This window comes from Phocoena sinus, chromosome 1 (assembly GCF_008692025.1).
Source record: "Phocoena sinus isolate mPhoSin1 chromosome 1, mPhoSin1.pri, whole genome shotgun sequence".
Taxonomy (NCBI): Eukaryota; Metazoa; Chordata; class Mammalia; order Artiodactyla; family Phocoenidae; genus Phocoena; species Phocoena sinus.
In genome coordinates this window covers 126,896,917-126,913,744 of record NC_045763.1, presented here as the reverse complement: position 1 = coordinate 126,913,744, position 16,828 = coordinate 126,896,917, and the positions used below count along the sequence as shown (strand labels likewise).

At 38.2% G+C, this 16,828-nt stretch overlaps 2 protein-coding genes and 1 pseudogene across 9 annotated transcripts in view; 2 read left to right on the top strand and 1 right to left on the bottom strand.

Annotated features, from left to right (window-relative positions):
• The window catches only part of SCYL3 (SCY1 like pseudokinase 3), a 39,466-nt gene extending 31,525 nt beyond the window's left edge, over positions 1-7,941 (top strand). For 2 of the 4 annotated variants that reach the window (XM_032623241.1, XM_032623223.1), the window contains exons 11-14: positions 2,549-2,720; positions 6,059-6,756; positions 7,286-7,353; positions 7,462-7,941. In XM_032623241.1, coding sequence (XP_032479132.1) covers positions 2,549-2,720; positions 6,059-6,756; positions 7,286-7,345 — 930 coding nt within the window. In that variant the 3' untranslated portion in view covers positions 7,346-7,353; positions 7,462-7,941. Of the gene's footprint in view, positions 1-2,548; positions 2,721-6,058; positions 6,757-7,285 lie in introns of all 4 variants that reach the window. The other 2 variants (XM_032623230.1, XM_032623214.1) reach the window with 1 other exon arrangement.
• Positions 2,060-2,177, top strand: LOC116745564 (annotated as a pseudogene).
• Positions 4,251-16,828, bottom strand: part of C1H1orf112 (chromosome 1 C1orf112 homolog) — a 48,344-nt gene continuing 35,766 nt past the window's right edge. The window contains exons 18-25 of one of the 5 annotated variants that reach the window (XM_032623189.1): positions 16,318-16,440; positions 14,604-14,699; positions 13,063-13,176; positions 11,261-11,365; positions 10,499-10,579; positions 9,457-9,576; positions 8,057-8,282; positions 4,251-5,543 (exon numbers count right to left, since the gene is read on the bottom strand). In XM_032623189.1, the coding sequence (XP_032479080.1) occupies positions 8,094-8,282; positions 9,457-9,576; positions 10,499-10,579; positions 11,261-11,365; positions 13,063-13,176; positions 14,604-14,699; positions 16,318-16,440 (828 nt within the window). In that variant the 3' untranslated portion in view covers positions 4,251-5,543; positions 8,057-8,093. Of the gene's footprint in view, positions 5,544-7,032; positions 8,283-9,456; positions 9,577-10,498; positions 10,580-11,260; positions 11,366-13,062; positions 13,177-14,603; positions 14,700-16,317; positions 16,441-16,828 lie in introns of those variants that run through there. The other 4 variants (XM_032623170.1, XM_032623179.1, XM_032623159.1 and 1 more) reach the window with 4 other exon arrangements.

The following is a 16,828-nucleotide window of genomic DNA, read 5'->3' as shown; positions in this document are numbered from 1 at the left end:
AGAAATGGTACAGATTTCTGTATATTGATTGTGTATTCTGTGACTTTACTGAAATCATTATTAGTTCTAAAAGTTTTTTGTTGGAGTCTTTAAGGTTTTCTACATATAGTATTATGTCATCTGCAAAAAGAGACCATTTTACTTCTTACTTTCTGATTTAAATATCTTTTTTTTTCTTGCCTAATTGCTGTGGCTAGGACTTCCAATACCGTGTTGGCAAGAGTTCCTAATCTCAGAGAGAAGGCTTTCAGCTTTTCAGTATAATGTTAGCTGTGGACTTGTCATATATGGCCTTTACTATGTTGAAGTATGTTTCCTCTATACCCAGTTTGTTGAGAGTTATCTTGAATGGATGTTGAATTTTGTCAGATGCTTTTTCTGCATTTATTGAGATGATCATATGATTTTTATCCTTCATTTCGTTAATGTGGTGTATTACATTGAATTTTTGCATATGTTCAACCATCCTGGCATCACTGGAATAAATCCCACTTGATCATGGTATATGATCCTTTTAATGTATTGTTGAGTTTGTTTTCTAATTCTGTTGAGTATTTTGGCATCTATATTCATCAGGGATATTGGCCTGTAATTTTCTTTTCTTATGGTGTTCTTCTCTGGTTTTGGTGTCAGGGTAATGCTGGCCTTTTAAAAATGAGTTCCCTCTTCTTCTGTTTTTTGGAAGGATTTGAGAAGGATTGGTATTAATTCTTTTAATGTTTGGTAGACTTCACCAGTGAAGCCATCTGTGTCTGGACTTTTGTTTGTTGGTAGGTTTTTGGTTACTGATTCAATCTCCTTACTTGACCTGTCTGTTCAGATTTTCTATTTCTTTATGATTCAGTCTTGATAGGTTGTATGTTTCTAGGAGTTTATCCATTTCTTCTGGTTTGTCAAATTTGTTGGCATGTAATTGTTCATAGTAATCTCTTGTGGTCCTTTGTGTGGTATCAGTTGTAGCATCTCCTCTTTCATTTCTGATTTTATTTGAGTCCTCTCTTGGTGGATCTCGCTAAAGATTTGTCAGTTTTATCTTTTGAATAAATTAGCTCTTAGTTTCATTGAATTTTTTTTCTATTGTCTTTTTAGTCTATTTCATTGATTTCTGCTGTGATACTTTCTTCCTTCTGCTAACTGTGAGCTTCCTTTGTTCATCTTTTTCTAGTTTCTTGAGGTATAGAATTAGTCATTTATTTGGGATTTTTCTTGTTTCTTCAGGCAGGCACTTACCACTATGAACTTTTCTTAGAACTGCTTTTGGCTGTGTCCCATAGATTTTGGTATGTTTTATTTCCATTTTCATTTGTTGCAAGGTATTTTTTGATTTCTCCTTTGAATCATTGGTTGTTCAGTGGCATACTGTTTAACCTCCACGTATTTGAATTTTCCAGTTTTCTTCTTGTAATTGATTTCTAGTTTTTTTACTGTCAGAAAAGATGCTTGATGTGATTTCAGTCTTCTTAAATTTATCAAGTCTTGTTTTGTCACCTAACATATGATCTGTCCTGGAGAATGTTCCGTGTGCACTTGAGAAGAATGTGTGTTCTGTTGCTTTGGCATGAAATGTTCTTTGTATATCTGTTAAGTCCATCTAATCTAATGTGTCATTCAAGGCCAGTGTTTTCTTACTGACTTTCTGTCTGGATGATCTATCCATTGATATAAATGGGATATTAAAGTCCCCTACTATTACTGTATTGCTCAGTTTCTCCCTTTAGGGTCTGTTAATATTTGCTTTGTATATTTAGGTGTGCCTATGTTTAATGCGTAAATATTTATAAATGTTGGATTTGACCCCTTTCTGCTTTGTTTCTTATTACAGTCTTTGTTTTAAAGTCAGTTTTGTCTGATACAAGTATAACTTACCTCACCCTTCTTTTGGTTTTCATTTGCATGGAACATCTTTTTCCATTCCTTCACCGTCAGTCTGTGTATGTACTTACACCTGAAGTGAGTCTCCTATGACATCATATAGATGAGTCTTGGTTTTTTAATCCATTCAGCAACTCTGTCTTTCAGTTGGAGTATTCAGATTCACCAAGAATTTGGTTGGGGAATTGTCTACAGCCTTCCCACCCTGAATGCATCCGTCTCATCTGATCTCAGGTGCTAAGCAGGGTCAGGCCTGGTTAGTACTTGGATGGAAGACCACCTGGGAATACTCGGTGCTGTAGGCTTAAAAGTGCTGAGCTAGCTCTTGGGAGGACTCTGTGGCCTTGGTTTGGAGGCAAGAGTCAACAGGCATCATGGACAAATCTAAAACTTTTTATAGTAATTTAACAGAGTCATCTTATTCCTAATATATTTCTAATGTATTTATCTACTTAATTTCATTTTTATTTTTGAAAAAGTATCAGGCTGTGATGGATTGGGAGAAAATATTGGTCCTTGACCAGATAGGTTGCGAGCTACTGACCTAGAATGCGTATCTAAGAAATGAAGTTCACTTGAGCAAGCACAAACTGATTGCAGCCCAACTACTTGTTTACCAGGGGAGAAAGAGACAGGCAATATGGCTGTGTACACTTATTACCCAATTCACTCCTAGGTATTACTGGGCCTGCGTGATACCAGCGATTCCATTGTGGCAATTACTCTTCACAGCCTGGCAGTGTTGGTCTCTCTACTTGGACCAGAGGTGGTTGTGGGAGGAGAAAGAACCAAGGTCTTCAAATGCACTGCACCAAGTTTTACTAAAACTATGGACCTTTCCCCACAAGGTAAGAATGATTAAAAGGCCTAGTGTGTTGTTTTAATTTATTAGATTTTAAACATTATACAGATAATGCAGATAGATTGTATTCAAATGGAAAAAGTTAATAATTTCCCTCCCCCAGCTCCTTCTGGGGCATCTAAGGTAACCAGTTTTAATGGCTTAGTGGGAATTCTTTCATCCTTTTTTCTAAGCCCACAAAGACACACAAATGTATGTTTACACACACACGCAGGATTAAAAAAAAAAAAGAAAATATTATGCACAATTCTACAACTTGATTTTTTTCACATAGCAGCTTATCAGGGACCTGTCTCCAGGTCAGTACATAACTGCCTAATAGTTTTGTTTTATTTTGTTTTTTGACAGCTGCCTAATATTTCATTGAATATAATTCATTCAGTGATTTCCCTATTGATGGCTACTGCACTCATTTTTGGACTTCTGAGTCAGAATATATTGAATATTTAAAATTTTAATAGATAGTGTCAGTTTCCAAAAAGGTTGTAGCAGCTCTTAACAACACCAGATGTTTAAGTTCTTTTGATTTTGATGGCCTGTTAGGTGACAAGCTCTTGATTTTTAGGTACTTCAAGAAATCAAGAGAAAAAAATATCCTTATTTCTGGTATGTTCCCATTGGATGTTACGTGGAAGTAGCAGTAGTTTCTGATCTTTGTAGGCTATAAGAGTCAAGGATAAGAATTTTTTATCAACAGTGTCATTGCTTCTTTGCTCCTTTGTATAACCCTGAAGGATGATGACGTGTTATGAAGCTCTGGATCTCTAATCTGGTTCTCAGTCATAGTGAGTAGATAGCATGGAAACAGTTATTAGTAGAAAGGAACTGTCAGATAGACTGCTCTCTAATTTTGATGCCAAGAGAATTTTTAATGCGACACTGACTTCCTGACGTTTTGAAGAGAGTTCAGTTCTTCCTTGGTGCTAATGAATCAGTGTCAGTGTGGCTACAGGGAGCTTAAAGAGGGCGATGGAGAAGCTGTCGCCTCCTCTTCAGCCATGAAATGTCCATACCAAACTGAGTGAGGTCTGTTGTTACCAGTTTTTCTTTTAGCGGAGTGCACAAAGAGCAGATGAAAGATTTATATTTCATCCCAGAGGAATTTCTGGCAGGAGGAGAGGGTATGTGTAATTTTGAGATAAGGCTTAGGGGTTGGTCTCTGGGGGCAGCTTTACATGTTGAATTAGCAAAAGTTCCCACTCCGAACATCTTTTTTACTTATTGGATGGAGTTTTCTGGTTCTAGATGTTACAGCAGATAAGTTTTTACTAAAATAGATTTTCCTGAAAACTTTGAAACTAATCCCACTGACTTGCCACGTTAGGCTTTTCATCCAAGATGGCTGGGAGCCCTGGTGGCAGCCTACATTCCAAGTTTATAGAAAAGAGAGGCCCTTCTTCTACAGGACATGGGGGACTGCTGGGGAAGGGGCATGTGTAAAAGAGGTACTCTTAGACTTTTATCTTTTTCCTTCTGTTCTTTTACAGTTTACCTGCATGGTCAGACATAAGGGCTAATATGGAGGTTAGTGAAAAGTGTACCTAAGAGAAATAAGTCTGCATGAACAAGAGTTAGGGAGGACAATTTAGAGAAGGGGACATTTTGTAAGAAAAATGAGTAGGACTTCAGCAGGGAGGAGAGTGGCAGAAATAAGCAAGAGGGTGGAGGGCTTGTAGAGGTCAGGCTGCGCTGAGGAGGGGAGCTGCGGCCTGTGATGAGTTAGCCCAGGCCATCCCCCTCACTCTCACTTTTCCAAGGCAGAGGAAGTGTTCGGCCAGAAATTTTGCTAGGATCCTTTTGAGCAATACCCGCTCTTGAGTATGAACTTTCTGATAAGCTGTTAAAGACAACATTTTCGTAAAACACTTTCCTTTTCCCAGTTGGGCATTAAATGTCTGTAACAAAGTTTACCATTTTAAACATTTTAAGTGTACAGCCTTGGGGCATTAAGTACATTCACATTGGTGTTTGTACTCTTTATTCTTAAAAGGAAAGTAAGTAGAATCAAGTATGATTTTAAATAACCACTAAGATGTTTTTAAAGGCTGTTAACTTTTATAACTAGGTATCCTAAAGGTTTTGTTTTCTGTCTACTTCAACTGCTCACCTATGCTTGAAACCTTTCTGTGCCATTACCACCATGTGGACACAGCCTGTTCTTAAATGCCTCTAGGACAGGCAGTCCCTTCCCTAGTAACTATGTTTCTTCAAATATTTGGAGGTGCCCTCTTTCTGCAACTTATCTTTTATCTGTGTTAAATATACCCTTTTCCCTTAACCATTGCTCACCTAACATGTGATAGGAAAAGAAGCAATTTACTACCCCTTTCATTTTGGGGGGTTTTTTATTTATCTTCAGATTCTCCCATGCACGTCGTCTGCAGCCAGCGCAGTCAGATCTCACCTGTCTTGAAGAACCCCTCCTCTAGCATATTCCCTAAATGTTTTTCTGGCAACATGCCCATCACCAGCAAGAAGCACATACAGTGAGATTACTACAGTACTCTTTCACAGACAGGTAGATTCATCAAACTTATATAGCTGTTCCACTGCTTGGGTGAATGTTTCCCTGAGTAATAAGTTTAAATTCTGAACCTTAAGGGCACTTTGGGAATATTGAGACTGATTTTTCTTATTATTTGTAATTATGTAGTCAGCTTGGGTCTTTTTTCCCTGGACTATAGGGTATATACCTGTCTTTTCTTCATAACTGGTGAAGACGTTGCTTGAATTCTCTTTTTGCACCAGATACTTTACTTTGGGACTTCTTTTGGAAGAATGATAGTTCTGGAAGATGTTAATAGGTGTGCTGTGAAAGAGAAGTTCTGTGGTTAAATAAGTTTGGGGAATTGAGCACAGAATCAGACCACACTGCACAAGACTTCAGTGACTTGACTGCACTTAAGAAAATCTGTTTAAAATGAGGATATGTTGGGCGAGGCAAACTTATTTGAGCACACAACACTTTTTCAGGGTGTACGTAATTAACATCTCAAGGGTAACATCGCCTGGCTTAGAACATTTTTATCTTTGTTTGTAGACAGTTATGCCAATAAACAGTATGTCTGAATATTTAGTAAAGGATTAGATGCTCCAGTTAGTTGTTGCTTGGGATGCTTCCATCAAATTACGATTTAAGTATTTAACTTATATCTTTGTTGATTTATGTTCTGCTGGGATATCTCATACTTCAGTGTACATGGATATTTCCAAGGAATTGGATCTATACGTTTCTGTATAGATCTGTTAACTTTCTCCTAAATATATTGCTTGTTCTTAAAACCAACGTTTTATGAGAATAATTCTTGTACTTATCCCCCACAGGCGATCAGTTTTCTCAGCCTGTTAAATTTCCCATCAACGGAATCTCAGATGTGAAAATCACCTCAGGAGACAGTGAAAAGTTCCCGTCGAGTTCTAAAAAGTCTGAAGAGTGGCCTGACTGGAGCGAGCCTGAGGAGCCTGAGGACAAACCTGTTGACACAGAGATTTGCCCTGCAGACCCCCATGCTGCTGCCAGGTCCCCATTCACCGACTTGAATGCAGAGGAGGCGGCTTGGGATGACTTTGAGCCCAGCAGCGTAGATACTGAAATAAACCCGGGAGGTGGAATCACGACTGCAAGACCTGTTACCTCAGGGGAGCAAAAGGCCACTCCTACTTTGCGTCCACTCACTGAAGAGGCCACGCCTTTGAAATCAAGCCTACCCCAAAAGACCAGTCTTGCACGAAGCAGGGATGACCCAGACCAAACCAAGCCACCAAAAGTGTTGTCACAAGAAAGGCACCTTAAAGTTCCATCAGAACTTGGTTTAGGAGAGGAGTTTACTATACAGGTGAAAAAGAAGCCAGTAAAAGACCCAGAGTTGGATTGGTTTGCTGATATGATCCCAGAAATTAAGCCTTCAGCTGCTATTCTTATTTTACCTGAACTGAGGACAGAAACAGTAGCTCCCAACAAGGATAACGTCTCATCAGTGATGCACTTTTCCTCAAAATTTGCTGCAGCAGAAATTACTGAGGTGAGGATTATTAAATTGTGCTACTAGTTTATGCTTCCCTCACATGTAGCAGCTGCACTGTCCCACTGATAGCAAACATGCTGTTTTCCCAGTGAGAGAGAAGATTGATGTCCACAATTGGATAACATGATCAAGTATAAAATGAATAAGATCAGTTCCTATAAATGGCATCTTTCGTCCCCTAGAAAAATGTAGCAGTGCTTGGGCTAATAAATGGGCCACTTTTTACAATAATCATCTTTTTTGTCTGGAAAAGGGATTAAACCAAGAATGTGGTGTCATCAAGCTGATTTTATTGGCTTATATGGTCCTTGGTACGTTATTTTCCAATACTGTGGTTTTGTAATTCTGGAACCAAAGTAATTCTACTTTTCAGCTTCCTAGTCCAGTAAATTATTTTACTTAGTACAAGGAAATGTATTCTGGCATCAAAACACACGCGTTGCGCCCCTTTTCAATTCCTGATCTTTCAAATCTGAACATGATTTGTTTCAGCAGGTTGCCCTTGGCTTGCTTTCTCTTGTTGCAGGGAGAGACTGCAGGCTGGGGAGAAGACGGCGATCTGAACTGGGAAGAAAATAACTGGTGACAACGGATGTGAGTTAATCTTTAGGAAAATGGATTCCTTTTTTAAAAAATCAAATACCTCAAAAGCAGGCTCTGCAGACAAGAAAACCCAAAAGCATCCTGTTTTTCTCATACCAGGAGCTCTTTTTCCAGTCAGTGCCGACAGAAGTGTGAGACCTGGCGTGCTGGCGGGGAGCCCTGGGTGGTGCAGAGGTTCAGAGCCCTTCTCAGAGGAAGAGGCTGTGTGTCTGACTGAGGCCAGTTTCTGTGAAGAGCAAGTGGCTGTGGAAAGGTTGACCTTACTGCTTTTTTCCAGAACAATTCTGGAAGTAAAGAAAATAAATACAAAAACTCAAGCTGATTAGCTTAATTTTGTGCTATTTCTTTGTCAGAAGAGTAAGCTCTATTATGAAATCAACTTACTGAAAAAATTTTAGCTATAAAGTGTATAAATGATTTTAAATTGCTAAGGTTTCCTTAGGCAGCTTATTTGTTTACAGATGTACTGAGTGAGTTACCGACTGTTCCTGTATTATTACCTTGTACCAAAGCTCTTCATGAGATATATCCCCACCATCCTGTTCTCTAAATGTCCAATAAAGACTATTTTAACTAGAAGCAACTTTAGAAAAGTTTTATGTGTTAGAAAATGTACAGACATATAATTACATCAATATTTTCATCTATAGGTGAAATGCACTGTAGGATGACAAAAAAAAAATCCAGCTCTTACCTAGCGATAATATGGTCCAGTCCATTCAGTTTTCACCCTAGAATACGTGATGTTTTAGCTTATCAATCCTTTCTTGGAGTGTCTCCATTTTTGTCAGAAGCCAGTCTGGAGGAGGAGACTTTTGGAGTAATAACTCGATTGCCTCCAAGGCCGCTGTTGCTGCTTGCAGTGCTGACCTGTACTCTTCTTCCAAGGGGAGCTCGTGACGGGCTCTTTTTGCAGAAGGCTGGCAAATGAGAAAAACAAGTAGTGCCATGATACCCATTCCAAAATGGTAAAAATAAAGAACTTTCCTTTGGACTAGGGTAAAGCTTATAAGGACAAATTCTAAACCTGTAAAGTTTTATATGAAAATTTTATTCCGGTTATTGGTTCACAAGCGCAGGAGGGCACCCGCCCCCTGCAAGCGTCTGGAGAGATGTGAAGGCATTTTTGGTTTGTCACAGGGATTCAGGCTGCTACTACCATTAATGCTCAAGGTTGAAGGAAACTAAGAAGTGCTGCCTTGTCCAGTAACTTCCAGTGAGTATTCTTTAGCCATAAAATCTGTCCTTACAAAAAAGCTCCAAATATGAATTTTCTAAATGCCTGCTGTTTTTCTTTTTAATGCTGAGTTTATAATGATGCTTTCGGAGCCAGTTCAGTAAATTGCCACGGTTTCTAACATCACCGCACCAGGAAGGGGAGGAAGGATTGGGGCCAAGACAGTTTTTATAATCCCTGTCTTCCTAAGGAAGGTCATAACATATAAATTCTTGAGGGCTTATTTATACTACTGATACATTTAACTTTACAGATGTAAGGCATAAAAGTTAACATGTCTTAAAAACAAGTTTTTTGTTTTTTTTTTAATGAGAACTGTAACTTAAATTTACCATTATGGATTACCGTTCCAAATATACTATTACTGCTCAAAACAATATCCTTAGAGGTATCAGATTTCTGCCTTTTAATAGGTAGATGTGATTTCTAGACAGTGCCAAAAACTCTTAGGCTGATTTGATGAATGAGGCAAAGGATCAAAGTAAACATTTTGGAAGGTAAGTTAACTGGTTTTCTTCTGTGGTTCAGAAACTACTGCATTTGTAGCATCACTGGTATAAAGACATAACTTTCCCAAAGGTTACTACAAATAATTGACAGTTATTTTAAGAGTATATTTTGTATGATTTTTAAAACTTTTTTTGTAGTCCCTCCTCTGTTCTATGTGTTGATAACCTTTCAGGAAGAAGAAATTTGATTTTTAAGAGTAGCTACCATAAAACCATTTTACATGTCTAGATCTATTTATTTTGATATTCAGTATGAGGCCAAGAACCATGCTAGTTTCTGTTTTATCAGTAAGTAATAAGGCAGAATTTCTTATTAAAGCTTGATCCACACTGAAAAGCAGTCCATACCTGTAAAGATGACTTCTTTGCTTCTTCTACAGTAACTTTAGCAAAGGGCTCCCAGAAAGTACCTTTTTCCTGTTTGACACGTTCCACTCTGGCAGCTGCAGTTTCGTCTACAAACCCCGTCTGCCAGAGACCATGAAAAACCAAGCAAACGTCAACATTAGCATTCTCTACTCAATATTAAAATGGTGTGATATTCAGAAGGTGAAAGGCCTGCGTGTTTAAGTGCCGGATGTTAAACTGCTCTGGTTTAGCCTGTGAATTAAGCAAATTTGGAAGTAAGTTGGAGTCATCTGAATGTATCCTCAGTGTAATTTGGGTAAAATTATTCCACAGTGTTCTCCTTCCCTACAGAAAAATGATAGTCTGATAGCCTTTACTGAATAGGGTGAGAAATTGTTAAAAGCAACATGTGCCCACACTTACTTATCATCCAGCTGATATGTAATATATGCATATATAAAAATAATAAGAGACACAGTCCAGTTCAATAATGAGATTATATTAAAAAATTAAGTACTTAAGCATAATTCACTTTCTCCTAGCATTCTAAATTTGTGGTGTAACTGTTCTATGAGTGCTTCAATTAACCTTTAACTTACATCCTACCACTATCTCCATATAAGTTTCAAAGCATGCACAAATATGGGAGCCATATGATTCAACAGTTTGGAAAGTCACTGTTTGGAAAAGCCGTGACTAAATTACAGGAGTGAACATGATCCTCGCAGGCCTACGATTCTACATGTGAATCTAATTATGATGAGTAACGGGTGAGGGATCCTCATTCTTCATCTCACTGCCTGAACGATCAATGCAATAGTATCCCAAGCTACAGGCAGAGCAACTCCAAAGTGTTTTACTTCTGACTTGTAATGAGGTCCCAACTGCTTAATAATAATGTGGGTCACCACTGTGTTAAGCACTGTGAAAAACTGGAGCTAACAAAGATATTCAACTTGGTTATAATTTGAAAAAAAAAAGTAACATGATAAAGAACAAAAGTATGTGCCACTACTATTTTGATTCTATATAAATAAAATACCTTCTCCAGAAAAGATACAACTTTCTTCTTTGTTTCTTCAGAACTGAGACATTGTGGAACTATCTCTTCATGATTTGTTCCCTATTAAAAAATTTGACAAAACTAATTTCAATATATTTCAACAGCTTGCAAAGACAAGTACATGAGTTTTAAGAGCTACCTTAATTAAAAATGCATTTTAAAAGAAAATACTCAGTGCCAGAGGATACTCAAAAGATAATAAGCTCATAGTTATTTCAGGATGCCTTAGGATAATTAATACAATATTCCGCACAAGTGTGGAGCTGTAAGCTGTAATGACTTCTGCCCAGTCATCCCAACATCTCTGGGCCCCCTTATGACCACAGGCACGCTGCACTACCGTGGGTAAAAGTAACCCAACGGCAGGGTCGCCTTCTCTACAGAACCAAGCTAACAGGTCTGTGTTCATCAAACTCTAGCCCCTGTTCAAACTCTAGCCCCTGTGATAGGTGGAGATGAAATGTACTCTCAATCGACCCCAAAATAGTGTCTGAGTTAGTACACCTGGTCTGAACGCCTGTTCTGATTGTTACTACTCATAGGACCTTAGGAAAGTCACCTCACTTCTCTGGGCCTCATTTTTAGGTCCTGTAAAATAGATGACTAGTAATATATCCTCCAGCAGAAAATATTATGACTGAGATAAAAAAGCAGCTCAATAAATGTTTCTGGAATGTTTTGGAATATCTGAGATACTAAATTATTTTAGAGGTCACTGTGATAGACTGGCCTTCTAATTACCTCAGCAAACTGAGTAAACGCCTCCAAGGAATGTTGTTCTAGTAGCCAATTCCTGTCAGCTAGCAGTAAGGCAAAAACAGAAGATAGGTGGGGCAGAATTTTGTCCTAGAAAGAAAACCAAACCTTATTAAATAGAGGAAAACCTCAGCAGAGTACACTGATTATTCTAACGTTGTCAAATTTCCATAATTCTGTCCCAGTGAACACGTGTTAAAACATGTTAAATCATGGCACTCTTTTGCTCAAATCCTTCCAGTAGCTTCCCGTTTCCCTCAGAGTAAAAACCAAAGTCCTCACCACAGCCTGCAAAGCCCCACTTCCTCTGCGTTAGCTCTCCTATCAGGCGTGCTCCCATCTCGGGGACTTCCATTTACTATTTCCCCTGCTCTGGAAATGCTTTCCCCAGATACCTGCTTGGCTTGCTCTCTCAGCTTCAGGTTTTACCCACATGTCACCGTGGTGAGGACTCCAGTGACAAAGTTCGATTTAAGACTGCCCCCGTAACATACACATTCTTTCTTCCCCTTCCCTGCTTTATTTCTCTCCGTAGCACTCACCACCATTTAGTACACTACATATATCCCCACTTTATTAGTCTGTTGCCTCACAACAGTTGAGTCAGTATTTATTAGTTTCATTCATTACTGAACCCCCAGTGATTAAAATAGTGCCCGACACATAGCAAGAACTCAAGCTTTTTCTTGAATGAATAAATGAATCAGTTTCATCATGTGGCTTCAAATGCCTCTCATATGCTGATGAATCCCCAAAATTTCTTCACACCTTAACTTCACTCCTGGGAATATGTAAGGTAATGTCTGCTAATAAAACATTTGTTCCATAGGTTCTGGGCCCATTAGGGTCAGTAGTTATGCACTAATGAAGCAGCATTTTAGAATACATTCGTTTTATGCTAAAAAGAAGATAGCTCAAATCCAAGTATCTTTGAATACTTTTGTCCAGAGACAAATGTAAAAGAAGCTGGCGAGTACACACTTATCTCATGAGACACCTTACGTGATGAAAACAAATGGTATGGTATTGTTTACCTGTGAACAGGACGGCCCTTTAGAAACTAACCAGTTCAATTTTTGGTTTCAAAGGTTTTAATCAACACGTACTGAGATAATGTCCGTCCATCATGTTTTTGCTCAAGTTAACGTAAAAAGTTCTCATCACTGAACTCTTTACAGTATAATATCTCCCGTGGAGGTGGGAAAAAAAGGTCAACTGTCTAGAATTGTTGTTTTGACCAGACAGTAATAAGGAAGAAAAAACTCAATTTAGGAGGAAGACCTCCTTTTGCTGTGAAGCATATCGTAAAGTTCAGTAGAAGTGTATTGCCAGGCCTTTACAGTTTTATAAATATCCATTTGTCAACTCTATATATACTTTGCAACATTTTCAAAAATATCGTCTTAAACAAAGAGGCTGCCTTTCATGGATATAAAACCAAGAGAATAACTTTTATAAATCACCCCATTTCCTCATTATACACCACTCTCTAGAAGACATAAATATGTTTTCCTTCCTCAGGAACTTTGTGTGCTAGAGCCTGACTAGAATAAATCTCACACCATAGCCAACCCTATAAATTACTTGTATGTCAACATATATTTTTCTAAAAGTAAATAAAATGAGTTCTATTTTGACAGTCACCCTCTCTTCACAAAATATATTTTTCCCCCAATTTTCTTTGTCAACAATCCACAGAATTTCAGAAATTAAAGCCTGAAAATCCATCAGTAATTCTTAGAGATTTTGTTAACATGGGAACAAAAGAATTAAAAGAGTATTATTACCTGGATGGCTTGAGGTATAAAAAGTTTTCCCAGGGAAGACAGAAAATCAAGAACTGCCAAACGAACATGGTCAGGAGGCTCTGATTTGAGTAGTGAGGTCTGCAAAGTTATTACCTAAGGGCACAAAGACCAAAGAACAGTTATAAGTGAAAACAAATGCTTTGTAGAGACATGACTAAGATTTTGATGGGTATGTAGGAGGGGAAACAAAACCAAACCCAGGACAGTCGAACATTCCACAAAGCCTACACTTCACAGGTGGAATTTTAATAAAACAAAATGACTGAGTCAATCATTACAACATCAGTCCTACCAACCACTGTAAAAAAATGAAAAATCCATGTGTTTCTGAAAAATGATATACCAGTGCTCTTCTTTTAAATCTTCAAAAATTATTTTGTATTTTAAATTCTAGAGAGAGAAGTTCATTATTTAAAACATGGGTTGGCCAACTTTCTGTAAAGGGCCAGATGGTAAATATTTTAGGCTTTGCAGGCAACATGTTCCCTGTTACATATATATACATACACACACACACACACACACACACATTTTTTTTTAACCTTTAAAAATGTAAAAATCATCCTTAGCACTTGTGCTGAAAACAGGAGGGCAGAATCTAGCCAGGAGGCCATAGTTTGCCAACCCTTGGTTTAAAGGAGCACTGAGCTAGTCTATAAAGGAGGCAATATCTAAATGAACAATTATGTTGAAATTTTAAAATGTTATTTGGAGTTTTTGAAGGTAGACAAAATTATTTACATTAAAACGATCACTATTTAATTTTTCAAAAACTAGAATCTTCAGAATCAACATAATTTGAGTCAATTATTATATTCTCATTCTCTGTAATTACACATAATGGTAATTTAAAATATACCTAATTAGTAAATATTTGTTAATGCTAAGTTCTTCATGTGCACAACCAGAAACCAGAGTTACTAAAAACGAAGTGTTGCTCGTCTCATTCTGCAATATGCTGTGACAGGGTATTACTTCTTCTATCATCCTCCTGAATAGGAAAGGTGAGCGTTACCTTGGGACAGTTTTTGTTTCTTAAGTGACTGTAAGCTTAAGCCACTTCTGTATTTGGGGATCAAGTCTGTCCAGTATGGACTCATTCCAAAGCCTCAAATCACTTCAGGTAAGATGAAGGCCTTCCTCGTTTTTCCCTCTCTCCATCGCTTAGAACCTCCAAAAGTGAGGCATACCTGAGGCAACACCACACGGATCCCACAGTGACCCCTGTTCTGCCACGCAAGCTGGGGGCCAGAGAGAAAATTCAGTAGCGCTCCTCCTTAGTCATTTTATTTCTTCAAAGAAACAATGAGGATTATCCTTAAGTCCATGGTGGTTATATTCCACACTCCCACAGCTGCTGGCATGCCTTTGAAAATGCTATGAATGCAGGGTTCACACGTAAACTATGACTCCTAACCTCAGGGATTTTTCCTGAGCAGTTAGCAGCAACAATGAAAAAGGTCTGACTACTCAGCATCAAGGAGATAGAGAAGAGCAGATAACTTGCTCACTATTCTTACCTGACTTATCAGCTGAGGATCTAGAGTTTGAATGAAAAATCCCAGCAGTGGAAGTAAAAGGCAGAGTGTCTGTTGAACATAAGGTTGACCTGTTACCTTAAATAAGCACAAAATAATTTTGGTGAAAATTTTCAATTACATGAGAATAGCAACATTTGCATTTATTATATATGCTAAGCACTTTATTACCTCACTTATTCCTTATAACTGTGAGATAGGTATTATCACTTTAATAAGAAAAAGGGGCAGAAAGGTTAAATAATTTGCTCTAGATCACAGAGCTAGGAAAAAGCAGAGCCATGTTTCAAACCAAGATTTAACTCAGATGGGGATCTAATTACTTTTATCTGTCACTGAAAAAGCTTGCTTATTCCTTAGTCTTCTTAAAATTCCATTTCTCCTCTCCATAATTGTTTCTATCATGATATTGTAAACTATATCACCAAGAGAGATCCTCAGTGAATATTTATTGAATGATTTTTAAGGATGAGAGGAAAGTACTTATTGAAGTCAAAATGCTGCAGTAGTGAAATCTGACCTTAGACATAAACTTCAATGATAAGATGACATCTGCAAAACCATTTCTATTATTTCCCAAGTGTGAATGTTGCCTTCAGCTTCCACTGACCGGGACAACCAGAGGTCACACATTTATTTCAACTTAAATGTCATACTTAGATATTTAACTAAATATGATTTCTAAACTACAATGATCTGTGGAACATACATCATTCTAATTCTAGCCTGTTCATCACTTGGCTTTCTGGCTTTTCTGGAAAAGAGTAATACCAATTAGCCACATCCATTTACTTGCCCCTTCCACCTTTAAGCCACATCACTCTCCATTGCCCAAAAGATTTTATAAAAAGACCCTGGAATAACAAACAAGCTATACCAACCAAAGACAGAAGAAAACAATAGAAGAGATTTTTTTAAAAAAATAGGATCAAACTGGTCTTGAAAATAGTTAGCTAGAACATCACTTTCACTTCAGTAGGTTCTAGTTTTACTAATATAATTTTATCACACTTTTTTCTTTTTTTAAAAAAAAAATATTTATTTTTGTCTGTGTTGGGTCTTCGTTTCTGTGCGAGGGCTTTTTCTCCAGTTGCGGCAAGCGGGGGCCACTCCTCATCGCGGTGCGCGGGCCTCTCACTTTCGTGGCCTCTCCCGTTGTGTAGCACAGGCTCCGGACGCGCAGGCTCAGCAGCCATGGCTCACGGGCCCAGCCGCTTCGCGGCACGTGGGATATTCCCGGATCGGGGCACAAACCCATGTCCCCTGCATCGGCAGGCGGACTCTCAACCCCTGCGCCACCAGGAAAGCCCTATCACACTCTTAAATACAACTGGCTGAAAGAGTACTAGTAGGTATTTTAAGTTCTAATCACAAGTTCTACCAAGAACCTAAAGAAATTACATACAGGGCTTCCCTGGTGGCGCAGTGGTTGGGAGTCCGCCTACCGATGCAGGGGACACGGGTTCATGCCCCGGTCCGGGAAGATCCCACATGGGCCCGTGAGTCATGGCCGCTGAGCCTGCGCGTCCGGAGCCTGTGCTCCGCAACGGGAGAGGCCACAACAGTGAGAGGCCTGCGTACCACAAAAAATAAATAAATAAATTACATACATTTTACTCTACAGGGAAATTTCAGTATTATTCTTTTTTCAATATTTTATTTGTTTTTCAGGGAAATGATTAGTTGCTTTCCTTACCAGTTTAATGTTTAAAAGAGCCCAAAGCTGACTCCCAACTTCCTTAACTGCAGTTTGCTGTCCCATATCCAGAGCTTCACTAGCAGAATTACATACAGCAAGCAAAGCAGAGAGCACTGTGTTCTAAAGGGGAGAGACAGGGAAAGGACCTGAGTTTAGATACCAGTCTAAAGGAGCTGGAACCCAATTACCTGGAGGTTTTCAGTTACTTACAACTCTTCATAAAAACCCATGTAGAATTACATTTCTAAGACCCAAAGACTTCTAAGACTTCAGCGATTTCTTTAATACATGTATATATATATATTTTTTTACATGTATATTTTGCTAAAACTAATTTTCCTTATACACAGAAACATTTGCTTCATTTTTCTAAATAAAGAAACTTCTTTTCCTTTTAGGTTGAAAATTTAACAAAATGTAAACACCATCATATTTTAATAAATAGGTTTGATACAAATGGCCAGTATGGTCAAGCTAATTTATAATCTTCATCAACTAAAAATTTTAT